The 20,801-nt window shown below is 40.5% G+C and overlaps 3 protein-coding genes across 3 annotated transcripts; 2 read left to right on the forward strand and 1 right to left on the reverse strand.

The window, feature by feature from the left end:
• Window positions 1-1,068: 1,068 nt before the first annotated feature.
• Window positions 1,069-7,182, forward strand: LOC306962434 (uncharacterized protein F13E9.13, mitochondrial; the record flags this gene model as incomplete). Its single annotated transcript, XM_079555559.1, has 5 exons — window positions 1,069-1,148; window positions 1,226-1,406; window positions 3,430-3,580; window positions 3,971-4,098; window positions 6,992-7,182. The coding sequence occupies exons 1-5, from the start codon at window positions 1,089-1,091 to the stop codon at window positions 7,180-7,182; spliced, it is 711 nt and encodes a 236-aa protein (XP_079411685.1). The 5' UTR covers window positions 1,069-1,088.
• A 1,471-nt stretch (window positions 7,183-8,653) lies between these two features.
• LOC306961868 (tumor protein p53-inducible nuclear protein 2) lies at window positions 8,654-14,438 on the reverse strand. Its single transcript, XM_079554802.1, has 4 exons — window positions 14,307-14,438; window positions 13,078-13,215; window positions 11,270-11,423; window positions 8,654-9,257 (listed from the first exon to the last, which is right to left on the reverse strand). Exons 2-4 carry the CDS (start codon window positions 13,193-13,195, stop codon window positions 9,029-9,031), a joined length of 501 nt encoding a protein of 166 aa, XP_079410928.1. The 5' UTR covers window positions 13,196-13,215; window positions 14,307-14,438; the 3' UTR covers window positions 8,654-9,028.
• A 1,446-nt stretch (window positions 14,439-15,884) lies between these two features.
• LOC306961854 (protein C19orf12 homolog) lies at window positions 15,885-20,502 on the forward strand. Its single transcript, XM_079554786.1, has 3 exons — window positions 15,885-16,021; window positions 16,700-16,861; window positions 19,995-20,502. The coding sequence occupies exons 2-3, from the start codon at window positions 16,702-16,704 to the stop codon at window positions 20,258-20,260; spliced, it is 426 nt and encodes a 141-aa protein (XP_079410912.1). The 5' UTR covers window positions 15,885-16,021; window positions 16,700-16,701; the 3' UTR covers window positions 20,261-20,502.
• The last annotated feature ends 299 nt before the right edge of the window (window positions 20,503-20,801 follow it).

Raw genomic sequence — 20,801 nt, forward strand, 5'->3', positions numbered from 1 at the left:
TCCGTGATAGAGGTGAGCTTAGATAGTTTTTTATTTTTTTAAAGTTACTCAAGGCTACATAGTTCAAGATTCAAGATTTTTTATTTGGTTTGAAACTATATTTCTCTCATCCTTGATTGTGGAGCGGGGGAGGAGAGGGAGGGAGGGCAGGGAGTTCAGCTTCCCGATGGCCTTGTGTATGAAATGGTTCTACAGTCGACTGGAACTGACCCGTAGAATCCGCAGTCTCCTCTTAGTTTAACCACTACCTTAACTGAGCACATTTTCTCCAGTTCAGTTTTACCCGAATCTAAAAGCTTCTTGACCTGAGGGTTTACAGCTTACAGACCAGAGTAATGCCTCATTTGAAACCTAAGATGTTTTTGTTGAGTTGTTTGTAGCTTTATCACAGCTACATTACTCTAAAAACAAAATGTGGCCAAAACGTAAAAAAACAAAGAGAATGTGACAAAAATGCAACAGAACAACAACACGTGGCAAAACTTCCACAAAAAGCAACGATAACTCACAAAAACAAGGAAGAGGCTTAGGGGAGTTTTGTAGGCCTTAGCTTTCAAATGAGGCCTTAAACTCGCCTATAGATGCATTTTGTGTTTTGTTTACTTGATTCTTCATAATGATTCCTGGGATTTTCTTTCTTCCTGCTACTCAATACACAACACAAGTAAAACTTTCTCCAAGTCCTTTTTTTTTTAACTCTTACTCTTAGTAAATATTTAGGCCTCTACTTTTAACTTCGACTTTAGTAAAATTGATGTTACTCTAAATATTTAGTTACCCTACCCCCCTCTGTATGAGCGAAACAATATAAAATATTAAGCAATTTGACCCTTGATCTGTCCCGTCACATGATGTGGAAGGCAAAACCAAACACAGCGTTTTCCCCTCTGCTCCTCTGCGGCTTCACTTAAACAAAAGACACCATGACTTTCCTAAATCTCTTTGGTCGCCTCAAATCTGTGGTTATTGGAATGATACATGTAAAAGCCTTACCAGGTAAATACATAAGGGGTGATTTCATTTTATATTCTGTGCATGATTATGATGATCTGTTTGTTTTTACAGGGACACCACTTTCATCTTTGAGAATGTCTGAAATCACAGAGGAGGCGTGCAGGGAGGCAGAGGTTTACTGTGACGCAGGAGTGGTGAGCTGTTTCACTTTGAGTCCACTCATGATGAAGACAGTGAGTGACCGTTTAACACATGTTTACCTTATTTCCAGGACGGGCTGATCATTGAAAACATGCACGATATCCCTTACACGTTCAGCGTTGGCCCGGAGGTGTGTGCCTGTATGACCGCTGTGTGCTCTGCTGTGAGAGGCCAGTGCCCGTCTCTGCCACTGGGCGTCCAGATCCTGTCCTCTGCCAACCAGCAAGCTCTGGCCGTCGCTCTTGCTTCAGGTACGGCTGCTGCAAGACCTCAGGACGCTTGCTTCAGCCCCTGGTTAGTTTCATTTTATGAGATGACGTGTCAGTTATCGTAAAAGTCTATTGGCTCTAAAAGTGAAAGTTCAAAGCAAATTGGACTCAGGAGTTGACTGACCCTGGAGACACTCACAACTTCACCAGGGGTATAGGCCAGTTTGCTTGATGGAGAGTCAATTTTATTCACCTTCATCCTAGAACATTATTACCAGGCACATGTTCGGGTGATTTTCACCCAGCAATAGTGATAGAAGGTAGGGTAGGGTGAGTGTTTTTAATCAGGCAATCTTACCCCCTTTCAAGGTTGACATTCAGGGCTGCCACATTTATTTGGCGACTTCAACTACAGCTTTGCTCCTGTCACAGATTTCAGTGTCTCTGACCTCTCAGCAACTGAGTAACACATAGTTATTTTAGTCAACTGGTCATTTATACCCATTCAAAATATGACATATTTTGTTTCTCTCTCCTGTGGCTGTTTGTGCCAAGACACTGAGCTTCACCAGAGAAGTCTCACATATCCCAGGAATGGGTGGACCAAAAACCAAGTTTCCGTCTTCATTATTTTATTTTTTAGGAATTGTTTGTTCCCCAATTCCTAGTTATACAGTAATTTTGAAGCATTTTTATATGGTCCTCTCATGATGCTTTTCTTTCATTTTATTAGGCATGACAGAGTTTAATATAAAAGAACACGACTCATGTGTCATGTATTGTCATGTTTTTATCAGTTGTATTATCTTGGGTAAAATCACCCGGCGTTAGTGACGGTGTTTTGAATTTGAGCGATAGTGTTCTAGGGTTCAAAGAACAAGAACGGGACCCTCCAACGGTAGGACGAAGTAAAGCATCACCTTCCACAAATGCCCATGTTGTTTATCATATATGGGTGTTTTAAAGGAATTTACAGTATTTTTCACATTTTTAGAGTACTTTAACCTCTTAACTCCCACCTGAACCGAGCACATTTTCTCCAGTTTGCCATCCATCCATTTTCTTCTACTCGTCCGTCTCCGGGTCATGGTGGCAGCCGGAGCTGCCCAAATCACATTGCACCAGCCCCTTATGGCTCCTCCTGCATGTGGTGGGTCCACAGAAGGACGGCCTCAGGATTCTAACCGGGTCTGTTGGTCTCTCATAAGGGGCTTCTGAACCGCTCTTTGTCTGACCCGTCACCTAGGACCTGTTTGCCATGGGAGACCCTACCAGGGGCACTTTTTTGTTGTGTTTTCGTCACGTCTTTGTCTCTTTTTTATGTGTGTTATCGTTGCTTTTCCGGCACATTTTAGTTGCTCTTTTGTTGCTTCTTTGTGTCTCTATTTGTTGCGTTTTCATCCTCGTTTTTGACACTATTTTGACGCTTTGTTCAAGAAGCCAAACTGGAGAAAATGCGCTTGGTTCAGGTGAAGGTTAACAGGTTATTTGATCTCTGATTTGTGTAATAATAATCCTCAAAATCACCTTGAAGACCGGAGATTCTATGATAGAGGACCGGTTTGGGCCCCCGGTCCAAACATTGCCGACCCCTCTCAGAGAGAAGTTGTTGTCTTACATTCTGCTTTCAAGGAAACTACTCGTATGTTTTAAATTAAATATGCACAATCTGTACCGCCTGATCTGTAGGGCCTTACCCTTAGGAATAGACCAAGAGGAAATTACATCTAAGCCTGAAACTGGTCAAAATTGAAACCATGAATCATGATGACCAAAGGTGTTGTAAGCCATGTAGAGCAAACCCAAATAAGATATAATGAAAACAAAGATAATTTTGTGTCTATTTCAAATTCATTGCACTTGATGGTTAAATTCTACTTGATTAGAGTCATGAGCTACAAAAGTGTCCATTAGTTCAGGCTTTCTGTTCAAAGGTCGCCTGATTCCTAAAGCCTAAAGGTGGTTTTGGCCACGCCTCCGCAATACGTTAAATTCACAATAGCCTATACGTTAATCATTGCTGATCAAAGACATAACGTTTTGAAACATATTTCCATGGCTGCAGGTCTTGACTTCATCAGAGCCGAGGGCTTTGTCTTCTCTCACGTGGCTGACGAGGGCCTGCTGAATGCTTGTGCTGGAGACTTACTGCGATACCGAAAGCAGATCGGAGCGGAGCATGTGAAGATCTTTACTGACATCAAGAAGAAACACAGGTAATGGTCACAGATCAAGCACCTCGCGATGTGACAATATTACCACTGTAGTGAGATCAAAGTTAAAAGTCTGTGCTCCGTAGTGTGGGTTCAGGAGGTTTTTATTCCTTTCTCTTTAGTTCTTTGTTTGTGTTGAGGCCTGATGCAAAAAATATTCAAATACTCTTATTATTAAAAAATCTAAACTCATTTATATATGAACCATTTCTTTCTACTGTGATGTTAAAATATAAAGTATAAGAAATTCCTAGGATGATCAGGACATTTTTACAGTCTTCAGTCACTCCATAATCACAGGCCATAGTAAATCAAGTTAAAACTGTCCTATTGCATGAGATAATATTGAAAATATAATTGTTATTAATGAATGCAAATAAACTGTTTCCACAGTGCACATGCACTGACCTCCGACGTGAGCATTGAAGAAACAGCTCGAGCTGCAGAGTTCTTCCTGTCAGACGGACTCATCATCACAGGAACAGCCACTGGAGTAAAAGCGGAGCCACAGCAGCTGAAAGGTACTGTGCAAAACACTAAGAACTGAACTATGTACAAGCTGAACCAATGAAAACAGCAAACTGTCAGAAAAAAGGAGGAGGCATCGAAGGGCATTACAATGCCCTGAAGAAAGTCACCACACGACCGAAACGTGTCGGCAAACGTCTCGTTAAATGAAGGACTTTTAGTTAATTGGAGTGCCTTGGAATCTCCTCCTTTTCTCAAATTTTATGGATTCATTCGATCCTGAGGAGCACCTGGTTTGGACTTTAACTTTATTGCACTCACCCGCTCTCCTCCTCACCAGTAAACTGTCAGAGTTTGACCTGCAGAGGTCAGTGTTGTATCAATAACTGTCAACATGAACATAGTGTTCATGTTGACAGTTATGTTGACAGTCATATTTTTATATATATTTGTCAAAGGCAATGCACATATTGCAATACTGTGTGTGACAAATATTAGTTCCAACTGCAAATATTTAGGTGGTTTAACATTGTTTTGACGGGTCTTTATAATTCGCTAAACTTAATTCTTTTTAAACCTTTTGTGCATGCAAGCATCATATTCCTGAAGCACCACTCTGTATTCATCACCTGATTAACTTACATTTTTACACATTTTTAAAAGGATTTATACCGATCAGAGTCAGTCATCTTTTTACAACAGTTATATTTAAATTTTATGTTATTTTATTTTATAAAATATAATATAGCAGCAAGGACCATTAACGGAACAGGCCACCTTTTTTCACATAATTGGAACTGTTTGTAAGATAAGAACAGCATCCATATTAAAGCAAACTCTTTCAGAATAAATAATAAAGACGTATAATGTGATGGTTAACATTGCTTAAAGGAACAGGCCACTGTTTTTCCATACTGAGGTACTGTATGTTCTTACCTGAGCTTAGACGAGTTGAAACGTACCTGTCTGGTGTTTGTGGCCGTGGAAGAGCTCGGTAGCTTCTAACTTCACCCCCGCTTGGAGCTATCGGAATATCCTGGGAGAGGCCAAATGCAAACAACGTCTTTGGTGTTTTTGGTGACTGAGTGCACGAACAAAGACCAGACAGGTACGTTTCAACTCGTCTAAGCTCAGGTAAGAACATATCTCAGTATGGAAAAAAAGTGGTCTGTCCCTTTAAGCAATGTTAACCATCACATTATATGTCTTTATTATTTATTCTGAAAGACTGTACTTTAATATGAATGCTGTTTTTATCTTACAAACAGTTCCAATAATGTCACAGGGATGTCACTTTGTCAATGCATTATTGACAAACAAAGAAAAAACCCCACATCAAAACAATAAATAAACAAAACTGCAAATGAAGTTTAGTGTTTTTAATCTGCAGAAGTCATGACAGAAACTGAGACCATTGTGTTGTGTGCATGTACAGAGCAAGAGCAGACTGGCTGATTTTCTCTGTTTTTCCTGCGCTGACTTTGGACTGTCATCCTTAACAACACTCACCTGCTATTTATAGGTCATGTCTCGGGCACAGCTCAGCACACAGTAAACATACAGCCGTCTGGGGTCAAACACGTGCATGTCTCCAGTCTACTTGAGCCTAAATAAACAGCATGTTAGCGATGCCACAGCAGCACATACGAGCGTGGAGCCTCTTCGGCCAGAGTTCAGCGGGTGCACAGTATCGTGACACGACACGGCCACTGCTGAATCATCAACGCTCAAACGGAGTTGTTCTAACCTGTTTTAGTACGAGTGAGTTTTGTTGTGCTTGGTTAAGATCACATGGCTGGAATGTGTCTAAATCTAAGATGGAGGACAGGAAAACAACTTTACAGTGGTGATACATTTTTAACATGCTGCTTATCTCTAAGTGATTAGAGTCACATTGACCTTCGGGGCAGAAGATGCAAAGGTCAGCGGTTCAAGTAAAGGTTCTGATTGATGCACTGCGTTGTGGTGTCCTTGGGCAAGACCCTTCCTCCACCGGGCTTTGTTTGAACGTGGTGTGAGTGGAATTGACTTTGGCCTTACACATGGCAACTGCAGCTATAAACCCACAACCATCAATTATGTGAAATAATTGATTACACTGTGTTACACTGTAGTGGTTTGAGAAGCGCAATGTAAATGTAAAAGTCTTTATTATCATCATTATTCTGTTACCGTCATTTCAGTCGACAACAGTCACGCAGATGAATGCTAATTCTTCACTGGAAAAGAATCATTTTCTGAAGGAAAAAATGACATAAAATGTCTTGAATTAAGGGATTAAATCTAAAGATTGGGTTGGTTTGGTCTAGTTGTAGACTAGATTTTGCGTTTTCATCCTCGTTTTCATCACTATTTTTATGCCTTTTTTAAGCTTTTAGAATTGGGTAATGTCAAACTGTAGAAAATGTGCTTGGTTCAAGAGGCATCACAAGAGGCATCACATGAATCTTCGCATTTTGAGGGACTATTTCCTAGCAGATGACTCCGCCGCTGCGTAGCTTATACAAACACGAAGCAGATGCTGCTCAAATATAAGGTATTTTAAATTGCAAAATGGTTACAATTATTCTATCGACACAGACATTTATATGGTTAGTCTGGCGTTATAAGTGATTTGCCTCAGGTGCACTGTGGAGTGTGTCAGACTGTTTTAATGCAGGCTAGCTGATACCATAGAAATGCACTAGCCTTGCATTAGCCAAGCGCCACATAACTCTTCAAATATAAGAACTGCTTGAATTACAAAAAAAAAATATCTCCAGAAATCAGCAACACTCTGGATAATTAGGAAATGAGGCCCTATGTCAAAAATCCTGAAATATCCCTTTAAGGGGTTTTAAAAGTACATTTTTAGCACAACCCTCCACCTCAGTCTACACCACACTGTCAAACAATCTAATGACGTCGACCCATTATTAATTTCAGCTTCTCGTGTCTTTCTTGCAGAGGTGTCCAGGGCAGTGAAGATCCCGGTCCTGATCGGTTCAGGAGTCACCTACGACAACGTTGAGGATTACCTCGAGGCAAACGCGATGATCATAGGTTCGCATTTTAAGAAAGACGGGCACTGGGCCAACGCTGTCGATCCGGAGAGGGTCAAGCGGTTTGTGGAGAAGATACAACGACTGAGACAATGAGGTTATAATATCACACCAGTATTAAAGAATCATCACATTGTGTCCTTATGTTGCCTCTTCTTTGCTATTTCTAACTAACTTGTGAAAAACATCAACCGCATTTTCATTTTTTTTATCAAAACAATATTTATTAGACTTTTTTTTGTACATTTTATAAATAGTCACATAGAAAAAACATTGCTTTCAAATATTTACACAAACAAATTAACTTTTTTTTTGTAACATGAAAATATGGCAGTGTATAAAATGGTACAAACGAAAGAAATCAAACTTCCCTGTGATTAAAAGGCGGCAAAGGAACTCTTCCACATGATTAACATTAGCATAAAGGCTGTACAGGTTCTTGAGGCATGACATTCAACTTTAGTCTGTTGTTTCTAAAGCCAAGGCACGTCATTCGAAAAAAGCACAAGCAACACTTTACACGTTTTCGTTTTCCACAGTAACAAACGACTGACTCTAAATACCTTCTTCCACACATAGTTCTTAAATCTAACACTAAAACTACATCTACTACTAATATACACAAACCAACACTTGTTCTTGAGAGCAAACTGTGGCTCAAAGGTGTGTTCTCGATAATCAAAAAAAAGTCAGTGATCCAATTAGCTTCTCGTAATACTCATCAGTGCAGGTTGGCTTCATGGGAAATGATTGTTAAGCCAAAGAAAGGTTTCAGATACAGAAGGATTAAGGTCCTGTTTCAAGTTTAAGAGTTGAGAAGAAGAATGGTAAGAAAAAATGTAAATAAAAGGCTTGATATCGAATCCCGACTCACGACATTGGATATTTTTACTGCATAAGTTTGTCAAAAATATAAATATAGGCCAGCCAATATATCGGGCCGATATTTGAGGAATTTACAATATAAGCTATCGGCCGATCTAGTGCAGAAAAAGACGATATATTCGGGACCGAAAGTGATAGAGACTTCTCGTTTTTAGCCCTGGAAAAGAGGGAAGTTCTGGCTTTAAAGAGACTAGATGCAAGTTGGCCATTTTATACTCACTACTGCCACCTCAGGTCATACGTGGAACTGCACCTTCTATATTAAGCTCGTGCATGACGACTTTCTGAGTGACAGTGCAGGATTTAGAGGCAGTTGTGGTGAACAGGTCTGGGCTCATTCTACACATTAGGACATGGCTGGAACATGTAGGGAGGAAATACTTCATTTTAACATTTTTTAACTCTGTATAGTCCCTTTAAAACGCGTTTTCCCACAACTTCCTTGGCCTTAGGTTAGCTACAACTTTGTTAATACAAGTTTCACTAAACCTCATTTTGAAGCCAAGAATCTGAAGAATCCAATCGCTGAGTTAGTTTTAACCTCCGTAAAATGCAGCGGTTAGCAACAATATGCTAACGGCAGCTAATCAAAGCTGGGACAGAACTATGATTGAATCAGTAATAAAGTAAAATCGGCCACTGCTGGAGCGGCCAAGTATTTATGTTTTTTACAGGATTATAGACCTTTAGAAATATCGGCCACAAATATCGGCCAAGCATATCGGCATTGACCAATAAAAATCCCCCAAAATCAGCCATAGAAAAACCCGTATCTGTCAACTTATTTAAAACACATTCAGCTGCAGTTTTGGCGGAAATTGTACACACGCTTTCTCTCAAGATTTTCCCAATTAATCCAATTTTCTTTTAAAATATCGGCATTTTCCCCGAGTAAAGCTGATTCTTTGTTTTCTCTAACCCTGCTCCTTGAAACAGGACCAATCTCTTGTGTTACATACAGTACTTGTGTGAGGTAAACAGCTTTTTTATTTGTTCAACCTGAGTGGGATGTTATAATATCTGAAGCCGAGCCTGCATGCAGCCACCACTGACCTCCTCAGAAGTTGTACAGGCGCTGGGAGGGCTGCTTGAAGTGGCCGTAGCGCCTCTCAGCGGGGGAGAATCTGGTCTTGGCCATGTTCTGCCTGTGGAGGGCGCCGCGGCTCAGCTTCTTGCGCTCGGCTTGAGTCTTGGCCCGCTGGACGGTCAGGAGCTGGACGTTACAGGGCAGAGGGACGCCCCAGGCTGCCAGGCGCCAAGAGAGGTGCTGCCTCACTGCAACAGGCCTGGAAAAGTACAAAAATACACCGTTAACTAGAGTTACCGTCTATTTTGGAGCCACGTTGCAGTGTTAACCAAATCTACAATAAGTGGCGTTCACGATTTAGAATGTGATGATGCCATAATGTCAGGTGGAGGCAGGGGCCAATACAATTCTATGGAAGAAATACAGTTTTTGCAAGAAATCTCCAAAACGAAAAACAGTATTTGAGAGTAAATGGTTTCACAAACCCGCCACATATATTGTCACCACTTTCGATTGCCTTTATAAATCTTTTGGGAAACACAATTTTCCACTCTTTTTAGTCATTTTCTTGTGGAATATTTATCTTATACAAATAAAGTCAAGTCTAAATCGGGTCCAAATGGATGTTTATTCACAGCAGATTGATCAGTAGAAGCGAAAAAAAAAAAACGGCAGTCGTAGCTAGCACTGGCTATGGTTAGCATTCGCACGATGCTTACATGTAGCATCATGTTAGCATTCTCAGCTATTTATGTATTTATGGGCTGTTGAACCACTTTGCTCCTCTCTATGTCTTTGTATCTTTATTTAGAAGAAGACTGTACCAATAATTCTGTATTTGTTAAAGTAGTTTTTGAATAATTAGAGAAAGTTTAGATTTTTCTCCAAACTGTTTTCAAACATGACCAAATATGGGCGATTCCAGAGATGCCGTCTATGTCACGTGAACGCATTTAGTCAACATTATATTTATAATATTAACCTCTTAACCCTCACCCTATCCTGCCTTTTCTCCAGTTCGGCTTTACCCAAATCTAAACACAACAGGCCAGTGAAACGCCTCATTTGAAAGACTACACAACTGATCAAAGGTTTGTGTTTCCGTGGGTTGTTGTCGCATTGACGTCACTTTTTTTGTCAAGTTTTTTTTTAGTTTTTGCTGCGTTTTAGAATTTTGTTGTCGCTTTTATGTCACATTTTGTAACTTTTTTGTGGTCTTTTTTGTAACCATGTTGTTACTTATTTGGTCACGTTTTTGATGCATATTTGTAACTTATTTGATGCCTTTTTTATTGTGTTTTTGTTGCATTTTCACCCTCATTCACGTCTCGCTTAAATGCCTGAATACACTTGTGTAGGTGGGGGTTAAGAGGTTAAAGCAGTACTAAGCAAGTCTTGCCCCTAGAGGCCATAGGCGCAACTGCAGGCGTCGTAGCAAGTTGCGATTTTTTAACTTATTAATTGTCCGCGAGAGAGTAAATACTACACTGACAGAAAAGACAGCGGGAGAGAGGGATATTGTACTTCCAATTACACAATGGAAATCATTTTTTCACTCAAACTTGGCTGTAAATACTGTTTTAAGTGGCGCTTGCCCGCAGTTAGCTTTGCCCGTTAACCTGTTAGCTTATTCTTTGTGATTCTATTAGTGTGTATTGGTGACTCCTGTCCGGTGACCCTCTAATCATCCCATTAACACTTGTATCACCTCCACAGGGACTACGAAAAGGATTTATTAAGGTAAACAAGTTACTTAGTGCTACTTTAAGTATAATCATATTTAATCAAGGTCCTCTGCTTCATGTTTGTTCTCCCACACGAACAAAGCACCTGTTCCTTTGGCAGTGAATTTAAATGATATGAGGCTCTTTCGAACTTTTATTGACAATTTTTAGGATTTTATTCTCTCCTTTTCTTTTTTGTTTGTCATACAGTATTTTAGTGACAGGTGCAGCCCTAAGAAGACAAAAGAAGAAGGGAAGGGTAGACAAGTAACAATGGGAGAGGACAGTGTGAAATGATCAGGTATTGGAGTATTTTGAGCTTTTTGAGAATGAGGTATGTTTTTCAAGAGGGTACAACCTTATTACATAGTGTATAATAAGGAAAAAGGTCAATGTAGCATAATGTGGGCCCTTAAGGCATTTCTCTCCGATGATATATACTCCAACACGATTTAAATTGTTGATTTTGATTGCAATACGAAATCGGGCACAATTTATATTTGAGTGCTATCTAACTGTAATCTGGCGATATTGGATCTGGAGTTACCTCGGTGCGTCGTCGTCGTCTTCCTCGGAGCTGGCCTCCTCTTCCTCCTCTGCCTCACCGACCCTGTGTCTGATCTGGTACACAGACATGCTGGGGTGCTCGATCAGCAGGTTCTCCAGGGGGTCCACCTCGGGCACGGCCAGCTGCCCACTCTCTGTTAAAGAGACAGCCATGAGTATGTGACAATAACGAAGCATTGCTTGTTCTCAAAGTTCTTTATTTTTACTGATATTGTGAGCCTGGTTCAGACCGGGCTCAGTCTTTCACTCGTCCAGGGTTTCCCTTCGATTACTCCCTTTTTCCTAGTTTGCATGAGCGTTTTTCTCAATGGACACATTTAAGTCACAGCTACAAGCCAGTTATGGTTTTTACTCACTAGCTGCTTTCATTACGTTACCTATAAAGGCTTCTCACTGTGCTGTTAGCTCTAAACACAAGTAGAGTTCACTTTTTGTACCTTTTTTTTTTCCTAAAGTCCCTCCATTTGCTGAGCTCAGCTACTTATCAGAATCCATTCCCCGGTGCCATGACTTTGACCAATGAGACGAGCTTTTCCTGTGAACCAGCCGGTCAGAGCCAATCAGAAGAGGAGGGAGCCAGTGTTAATTTTGTCGACTAAAATATTTAGTCTGAATTTTAGTCAAAGTGATATTTTTGACGACTAAAATTGGACTAAAACTAAATTAAAAGTTTGCCAAAGGAACAGCTCTGAGCTTTGTTCATGTGGAAGCAGCTCCATGAAGTCGAGGACCTGATTAAATATGATTATAATGAATATTATCAATGCAAAGTCGACTAAATTAGTCTTAAATTTAGTCGACTAAATTGACATGCAATTTTAGTTGACTAAAACTAGACTAAAATCGAAACGTATTTTTGGACTAAATCTCGACTAAAATTAAATTACATTTTAGTCAAAAGACTAAGACTAAAACTAAAATAAAATATGTTGTCAAAATTAACACTGGAGGGAGCTTGGTTGTTTATTTTTGAAATTTCGGTCTCTCTCCCCGCTCATTTTGCAAAATAGGAGTCGCTTTCAGGTCCAATAAGGACTAATAATACTTTTGAAATCAATATGTCGTTCTCATTTTGCTATAACCTTACAGACTATCACTTTAACTTCTTACCCCCCGCTTTAGCCATGTTATTTTCCCCAGTTAAGTTTTACCCAAATCTAAAAGCTTCTCGACTAGAGTTTCCAGCCTATAGGCCAGGGTAGCGCCTCATTTGAAAGCTAAGACCTACAAAGCTGATCGCAACTTCTTTGTTGCTTTGTCGCCACATTTATGTCACATTTTTGCCTCTTCTTTTGTAGTCTTTTTGTAGATTTTTGTTACATTGTCTTTGCTTTGTTACGCTTGTTTGTCACATTTTCCGACACGTTTTTGTCGCTCTTTTTTCCCTCTTTTGTTGCTTTTCCATCACTTTTTAGTTGTGTTTTTGTTGCTCTTTTGTCACTTGTTTGTAGCGTTTTCATCCTCATTTTCGTCGCTATTTTTTACGCTTTTTTCAAGAAGCTTTTAGATTTGGGTAAAGCCAAACTGGACAAAATGAGCTTGGTTCAGGTGTGGGTTAAGAGGTTAAAGGGACTGTACAGAGAATAATATAGAAGCTGCAGTTACGCGTAAGACCAGAGGTGGCAGTAGTGAGTATTACAATGTTTTTCTCTGTTGTCACTGAGCTTTTGTCCTGACTCGTCGCTATACTGTAGATCTGTTCGGCCTGTGTTCGGCCCTGGTCTAATTCTGGGTAAAGAACTAAATAGTGCTGTAGTAAATATAATATTATGCGTGATTTCCTCTCACCTGGCAGATTGACAATGATCCATTCTCCTTCCTCACACTCCATGAGTTCCTCGACAGTGTCGGCCGCCTCCTCATCCACAGCGCTGCCCAGGAGGTGAGAGAGGAACTTTCCCAACATCTTGGTTGTCTCAGTCAGAGCTAAATCTGGAGAAGTCAAGTTGTATTTTTAGCACTTATTTATAACAACCATTTTCCTCTCCTAACTGCTAATGGCTCCCTCTAGCGGCGGTGCAGAGAGCGCGCGCTCCCTGGCTGCTATCACCGGCTGTCATCTACTTCCATCGCCCTGGTCCAATTACATGAACACTGTGTTACATCACAGTGACGCAGGGACTTTGGAGGAGTTCAAAACATTTCTCGATGGAACAAAAGTGTTACCCAATAACCTCAGTTCTTCTTACCCCTCCAGGAACAGTTAAGTAATCTGAGGGCACTGTAGGCCACGCATAATTTCAGTGTTACCTGGATAAATGGGTTCATGGAAGGTGAGGAAAACAGATGACTCACATAGTCAAAACGTCTCCTAAAAGATAAAATTGCCAAATGTTGTCATTGGGTGTAGCCCAAGTAAACAGTGGCCAACTTAAAGAACAGGACCTCTTTGTATGTGCACACTTCCTAAACATTTTTGAGAAACACCAATAGTTGTTCCCTTTTGGTTGTTTAGTTTCCAAAAACAGATTGTAAGCAGTTCATGATCTATTCATATGCTTTTTATAACAACTCGTTGGACAAAGTGTTATTTTGCTTGTGAAGATAAAAATAGATGCATAAATAGAGCTGTGTTTTCCTGCAGATGCCTGTCTGCTGCTGACTGGAATACAAGCCCCTCCCTAGGGGAACAAATGCAGGACATCGTCCACTTACCCAAATTTACAGTACTGTGCCCTCTCACCCACATCTCAAGTAATTCAATTTCAGTTGACCTTTGCTGGTATTTTTTTCTTTTACTCTTTTTTCCCTCTTCTTTGTTGCTAATAGTCTGTTCATTACCGTCTTAGTACATAATACTTTACAATTATTCATTGACTGCCATTAATCCAGCATTTACAGCCGATGTGAACTGTCATATAATCAAATTAGAGTGCGGCACAGTCGTTTTAAAGGAAAGGTTGTGCATCAGACTTCACAGAGCAGAGGATTAGACTGAGAACAAAGGACAAAGGAAGCAAAAGGAAGGAGCCGCTTCGGCTTCACAAAATATCACAACAATTGACAGCAAAACTCACCAAAAAAATCGAGTTGTTGTGGTCTTTCTTCGGGTGCAGTCGCAGCTCACAAAGTATTCCGCACTGTTGATGATCCGCAGATTGTTTTGATCTCCAAGTTGTTTATCGGCGAGAGTCCTCCCTGCGCCCTTGTGCCCGCCCCTGGAGGAGGGGCCACTGGGTCTGTCACCGGTCAACTCTTTCCATCCTGACACAGCACAAAAACTAACCCCTTCCTCAAATTGTCTTGTTATTCGATAAACTCACCAAATAATGCACTCATCTAATGTTGCCATGTCTTATTGAAAGGTTTAGACGTTGTTGTTTTGAGTGAAATAGCTTATGTACAAGGCGAACGCACATAAAAAGGGAGAGTGGGGTAAGGTGAACCACCCTTATATTCTGAAAACAAAAGGAGATAGCCTAATAGATTTGATGTTTACATGCTTTGAACTTTGAAAAAATAACTGTAGAATAACCCCCACTTTTTTTATATGTTGGTAATGTTTTTTTTTGTTTTTTTTCTGATGTTGGTTGGTCATTTTGCCAATTGTAAACGCATATTAAAGCTGATAAACGGTATAAATGAGTGTCCAATAGTGTTGTCCGCAGCTTGGGCAGATTTCTAAACCCAACTTTCCAGGCAACGCCCCCTTTCTGTTGAGATTTTCAAATCTGAGGCTCTGGAAGGAGGGGTTAGTAGCCTAGCTCTTTAATGTTTTATTTTCAAAGAAGAAAAAATTGGGTAAATTGACCCAGGGGTGTTGGTGCAAATTGAGCCGCCTCTGCTCCATAAGAAACAATATAACAGTTTTTGGATCGTTTTCTTTGTGGTTCTGGGTCTAGTAAAGACAAGCAAATCAAAATTAAATTTTACATTACATTATTTGGGTCTATTTAAGAGACAAGATGCCATAATCTGCAGATGGTGCGTATGTAAAGAAAAAAAATGGAAATTCCACTGTTACCATGGAGATGCGCCATCTTTTCAGCTCTTAGCATACATTTCCATTGACTAACATTAGCTAAAAACAATATAAAAAGTAAAGAAAAAAGGCGTTTGTTACTGCTGGTAAATACATTTGACTCACTGTGGTGTCCAAGTATTGATGTGAACAATAACTCCAGTATTTTAACTTTTAAAAACTCCATTAGTTTACAATTGCTGCTAATCCCGTAATGCTTAGCGATATGACGTCACATTCACGAACTTTATTTTGAATAAAATTGCTAATGGGAAACAGTACATTGTAAAGTATGATGTTTAGTGTTAATTTCACCTTTAAATCTTTAAAGACTAAACACCTTTAAAGACCTGGTTCAACTTCACCCGCTCCTGACAACTTTTTTTTTTTTTTTTTTTTTTTTTTTGAACACATCATATTTCCCAGACGATTTTCCACGATGCAAACAACTACGAAACGCCCTAAAATGTTTGTAAATCGTAAAATGTTGTATCTATTTCACACTGTTTTTTTATTTACACAACAACCACCAAAGCCAAAAGCGGCTCATTCTCCCCCTAAATATACGCTTTCGTTTTTGTGGCGCATAACTCTCTTGTCTTTGCCTTTTGCTCTTTGCTCTTTGAGCGGAAGCGGAGCCGACGGTCCCAGAATCCTTTGCACATGGGCGAAACGAAATGTAAAGCTGAAGCAAAACAACTTGACAGTAAAAGAAGCGACCACAGATAAAACAAGACTCTTTGACCCCGCGTCTGCATGTGACGACTCAAGGTAGGCGACTAGGCTGAAATATTTTTTTAAAGTTTGTTTCTCTTCGAAAGGTTAGAGATGCTGGTCATGAATAGCCAGTCAAATGTGAAGTAAAAATATAGCCCTAAAGTTTTGTTTAGCTTTGAGTCACGGGACTATAGTGGATTTATGGGTAAATTATGCTTTAACTACTGCTGAGGAACACATATTTACACCTATTTTGCGTGGGTGTAATAATTTTGAATAGCAGATGTGAAGCAAATTATCCAATGAGTGTATTAAATAAAGATCTTAGCGCAAACTTTGGGTTCATTATTGTTATGATGAAGGCATAACGTAGAAAAATGAATTAACATGTTGTAAATGTGTAATTCTTTCAAAAATGAAATTATGAAAATGAAACAAAAACTGCTCAGGTGCCTATTTCCTGTCACAGGTACTCACTGTGCTACAATACTGCACTGTTTGCTGTAGGTTCAAAGTCAACATAATTAACCTACAATAAAACATACAATACAGCTTTAAAATGTGTCAAACGTTTCGTTTTGCCCTAAATATAAAATCCTATCTCATCTTATCTCATCTTGGAACGTTGTTAAAAAATGTGGGTCTTTTTGTAATGTGGGTCTAATGAGCTTTATTGACACATAGATACAGTGTGATTCACCTTTGCGCTTGTTTTTGTTGTGTATTTTCCAGAGATGGCCCTACGAATGGACGATGTGATGCGGCTGTGTTGTGAGCTGTCGGCCCATGACCAGATTAAAGTTGCGGTGAAGAATTCCACTAAAGGCGCTCTCGTGGCCGGGGGCACCGCATTTGTGGGAGGTCTCATGGGCGGACCACCTGGAATTTTTGTCGGTAGGATTTATAACTATACATGCCTTTCAGTCATGTGACTTTTGTTGTTACGGCCAGCGAATGTAGTGAGTGAGTGAGTGGTTGGTGGTGGTCGGAGGGGCCGATGGCGCAGACTGGTTGCCTCGCTTCCGTCAGTCTACCCCTGGGCAGCTGTGGCTACAATAGTAGCTTATCACCACCGAGTATGGAGTGAACGAATAGTGCAATGTAAAGCGTCTTTGAGTGTCCAGAAAAGCGCTATATAAAACTAATGCATTATTATTATTATTATTATTATTTTCAATGCCGAAGTAGAATTATGCAGTACTACAACCTGTAACAATATCTCTACTCAGGATATAAATGAAAGACAACTGATTGACCTTTTTTTTTCAAGAAGATAACAGTAAAAACACGGCCCCAGAGACGCACGTTTATGTGAAGAAACCAGTGAGTGAATGTTTAAGATGATAGCATGCTACCGGTTAGCTTTTAGCTTCAACAGCTCAGCTCTGACCTCTCCAAGAGAAAGCCCTGACCCACACTGGATACAACATGTGACAGAGGTCATAGCTGAGCTGTTACTGTAGTATTTCCTCAGTGTTCATATGAGCCACACATGTGTTTATCGTGTTGAAGCCATTGACAGTTGGTTGACAGTTGCTAACCGGTAGCATGCTAACGTCTTGAGCAGCTCAAACACTGACTCAGACTGAGACTCTGTTGACATGACGAATTGTAAAAATCACAGAGAAAGGTTTCCTGTTTTCCCTTTGGTGTGTTAATTTAGTCTTTAGAGTGAAGCAGATCTTTAGTAAATCCTGCTGTAGCTCGACAGACAGAGCTGCTACGTCTGTGCCACATTTGCTGGTTATATCACATAAACATGTGTCTCCGGGGCCTGTTTTTACTGTTATCTTTTTGAGCAATGATTACGAGTACATAAAAGTGTCACTGCCAATCAGTTGTCTTTCATTTTGATACTGTACTGCATAATTGGACGTCGGTGTTCAAAATGGCCACCGGAACTATGTGTGATGTCATTGGAAACGCATGTATTGCGTTGGAAATATATCTAGACAACAACAGTGTGACCTTTGCCTGTTAATGGGCAGATATCACAACAGTACAGATGACAACTTCCACCTCAAACCTTGTCAGCTGTTGTGAAAGTCCAATCTCTCTGGGGTTTCTGCATTACAGTTGTTTCAATGTAATGAAGGTGGAAATGTGTTCTGCTCTGAGTTTATTGTAAACTACATCATTTACTGTTTACCTCTGTGATCTGGTGGGTTTCTTGCTGCAACCGCGCTCGTTTGAAACCTGGCAGGATGTGAAACCACGTATCAACATGCATGCTTGTAATTCTCCAATGTTACAGCAGATTGACCTCGTTTTGATTGTGTCGCATGTTTAAAATGTATCTACAGAAGCTGCTGACTGGGGCTGAGATACTCGATACTGGTACTTTATCGGAACTTGTTTTACGACTGATACCTGAACTATACTTTTAACGATACCTATACGTTTGTTAAATGTGACATCTGACACAGCAAAGAACTCTTTATCTGAATCTCCTGCTGAAAGAACAGCAGATAAAAGGCCAAAAACTGTTTTACAACATTATAGCTGACCATGTCTCCAGGTAAAATAAAGATATTTTTTTAGCCTTTTTTATAAGCCTAGAGTAAATGTAATATTTCTTTGTGATCAGATGTTTAAAAAGAGCCTCGTAGTCGGCTCTGCAGCAGGTGACAATCAGCTAAATCCCATCATAGTGAATAGACCTAAAGCTCCGTTGGACCCGGAAGTAGAGCAATGACATCATCACAAAGGTATACTAAAATATTTGTCATTTAGACCTAGAGAACAGAACAATTATGTTCATTTATTCCATCATCGTTGGGGGGGCAGCCGTTGGAGCTGCCCAAATCACTCTGCACCAGCCCCTTATGGCTCCTCCTGCAGGTGGTGGGTCCACAGAAGGACGGCCTCAGGATTCTAACTGGTCTCTCTGTTTGCCATGGGAGACCCTACCAGGGGCACGAAGCCCCCGACAACAGAGCTCCCAGGATCATTCGGGCGCTCAAACCCCTCCATCACGTTAAGGTGGCGGTTCCAGGAAGCAAGCATCAAAACTGAATCTCTAAAGATATAATAATTTATTTGTTTTGATAGCTATAGTACCTTAACTTGTTTACCATTTAACAGTACCCAGCCCTACTCCGGACAAGAAATCTTAATCTTCACCAGATCCTACTGAACATCGGCGCACGTGCAAAGTTATGTCTTTATCAGTAGTATTGTGTGTAAAATGGACCTACGTTAGCAAAAAGTACTAGACATGCTTTATTACAAATTAATTCTCGGTGGTGAAAGCTTTATTAAGAAACCTGTTGCTTGTATTGCTCACATATGAATATTCGCACATATTTTTTCTATTGACTTTCCATCCACTTTCTCTTCAGTGTAGGTATGGGGGTGTTGGGGTAATGTGCCGTGCTATTTGACCGCCATAAACCACACATTTCAGTCTTGTTGCAAAGTTGATGAACAGCCCTTTAAACATATTGGACTGAGTATATTTTTTGTGTTGATCATGCACAAAGGCGGCAGCTGCTGAGTGCATCACCTTATTGTGTCTTTGTAACTATTGTCCCAGGCCATTCCAGGTATTTCTGAGGCTGCCCACAATTGGTCCTTGGCTACGGTGACCAGACGTCCCAGTTTACCCGGGACAGTCCCACTTTTGAGCACCATGTCCCAGTGGATTTATCCAAAACCATTCATTTGTTTAAAACCATCAGCTCTGTCCTGTTTTAGCGTTTCTTTTTTACATGAAACATAATTACTTTTTGCCATGTGTGCATCAAATAAAACGTTTCCATAGTGAATTAATGAATGGAATAACTCAAAAGTCCATCATCTCTGTGTTGATTGGTTCATTCAATTGATGATGTTGGGGGAAAAAACTCCCACAAATTCCCATTTTTGTCCCAGTTTTTAGTCACCCTATCCTCACAATTTTCTACTTTTGTTAGAAATCTTACACGGAACTCCTCTTGCCTTCACGTCTAATAATAAAATATGGACTTAAATACTGAGTTAAAGTTTGTGTGGCCCAGAGACTAATGGCTGCCTTGTGCGTTCCCAGGCGGGGCGGTGGGGGGCCTGTTGGGCAGCTGGTGGACCAGTGGACAGTTCCGACCCCTCCCTCAGATCCTGCTGGAGCTGCCTACTGCGCAGAAGGACAAGCTGTACAACGATGTAGTAAACGTCCTGGGCAACTTGGACTGGACCGACGCTGCCCAGCTCATTGCACTGGTCATGGGCAACGCCACCCTGCAGCAGCAGGTCACTGCAGCGCTCCTCAGCTACGTGAGCAAAGAGCTGAGGGCTGAGGTGAGGTACGGAGACTGAGGGGAGGGGCCTGAGGTGTTTTTAATCTTATGGAGAGTGCCTTAGGAAATGGTGATGTTTTTATACTGCTGTGAAATGCAACGTGTGCCACATTTCTTCTCTTCGGTGTAAGAAAACAACATAATCATTGGAGTTTGCTCTGTATTATTTTTGAAGAAACCTTCTTACAGGCGCTTACTCTGTATCAGGGTGCTGTGTGCAAGAACATGTGAATTATGTACAAAACATACTGAACATGTGAATTCAAGCAGGTCATAAAATTTTACAGGAATTATTTTGTTCACGTAATAAAAGTAATTTTGAGTAAATATTCTGTGTGTAGTATCTCTCCACTAACCCTAATGTTTTTTTCCCAGCATGATGATTTAACCCGTTACTTGCCGCCCCCCTGATCAGGGGTTTAGGGTTAAAGGAAAACACTGAGATATGTTCTTACCTGAGCTTAGACGAGTTGATTACGTACCTGTCTGGTCTTTGTGCCCGTGGAAGAGCTTGGTCGCTTCTAACTTCACCCCCGTTTGGAGCTATAGGAATATACTGG

The sequence above is a fragment of the Gobius niger genome (assembly GCF_951799975.1).
Source record: "Gobius niger genome assembly, chromosome: 4".
Classification (NCBI taxonomy): Eukaryota; Metazoa; Chordata; class Actinopteri; order Gobiiformes; family Gobiidae; genus Gobius; species Gobius niger.

Bases quoted from the DNA above. Each gene is read 5' to 3' on its own strand.
- LOC306961868 (XM_079554802.1), bottom strand. From the start codon at position 13,195: ATGTTGGGAAAGTTCCTCTCTCACCTCCTGGGCAGCGCTGTGGATGAG. The intron at 11,424-13,077 runs GTGAGAGGAAAT...TCTCTTTAACAG, and splicing joins GATCATTGTCAATCTGCCAG to AGAGTGGGCAGCTGGCCGTG. The intron at 9,258-11,269 runs GTAACTCCAGAT...GTACTTTTCCAG, and splicing joins GACGACGACGACGCACCGAG to GCCTGTTGCAGTGAGGCAGC.
- LOC306961854 (XM_079554786.1), top strand. From the start codon at position 16,702: ATGGCCCTACGAATGGACGATGTGATGCGGCTGTGTTGTGAGCTGTCG. The intron at 16,862-19,994 runs GTAGGATTTATA...GTGCGTTCCCAG, and splicing joins ACCACCTGGAATTTTTGTCG to GCGGGGCGGTGGGGGGCCTG.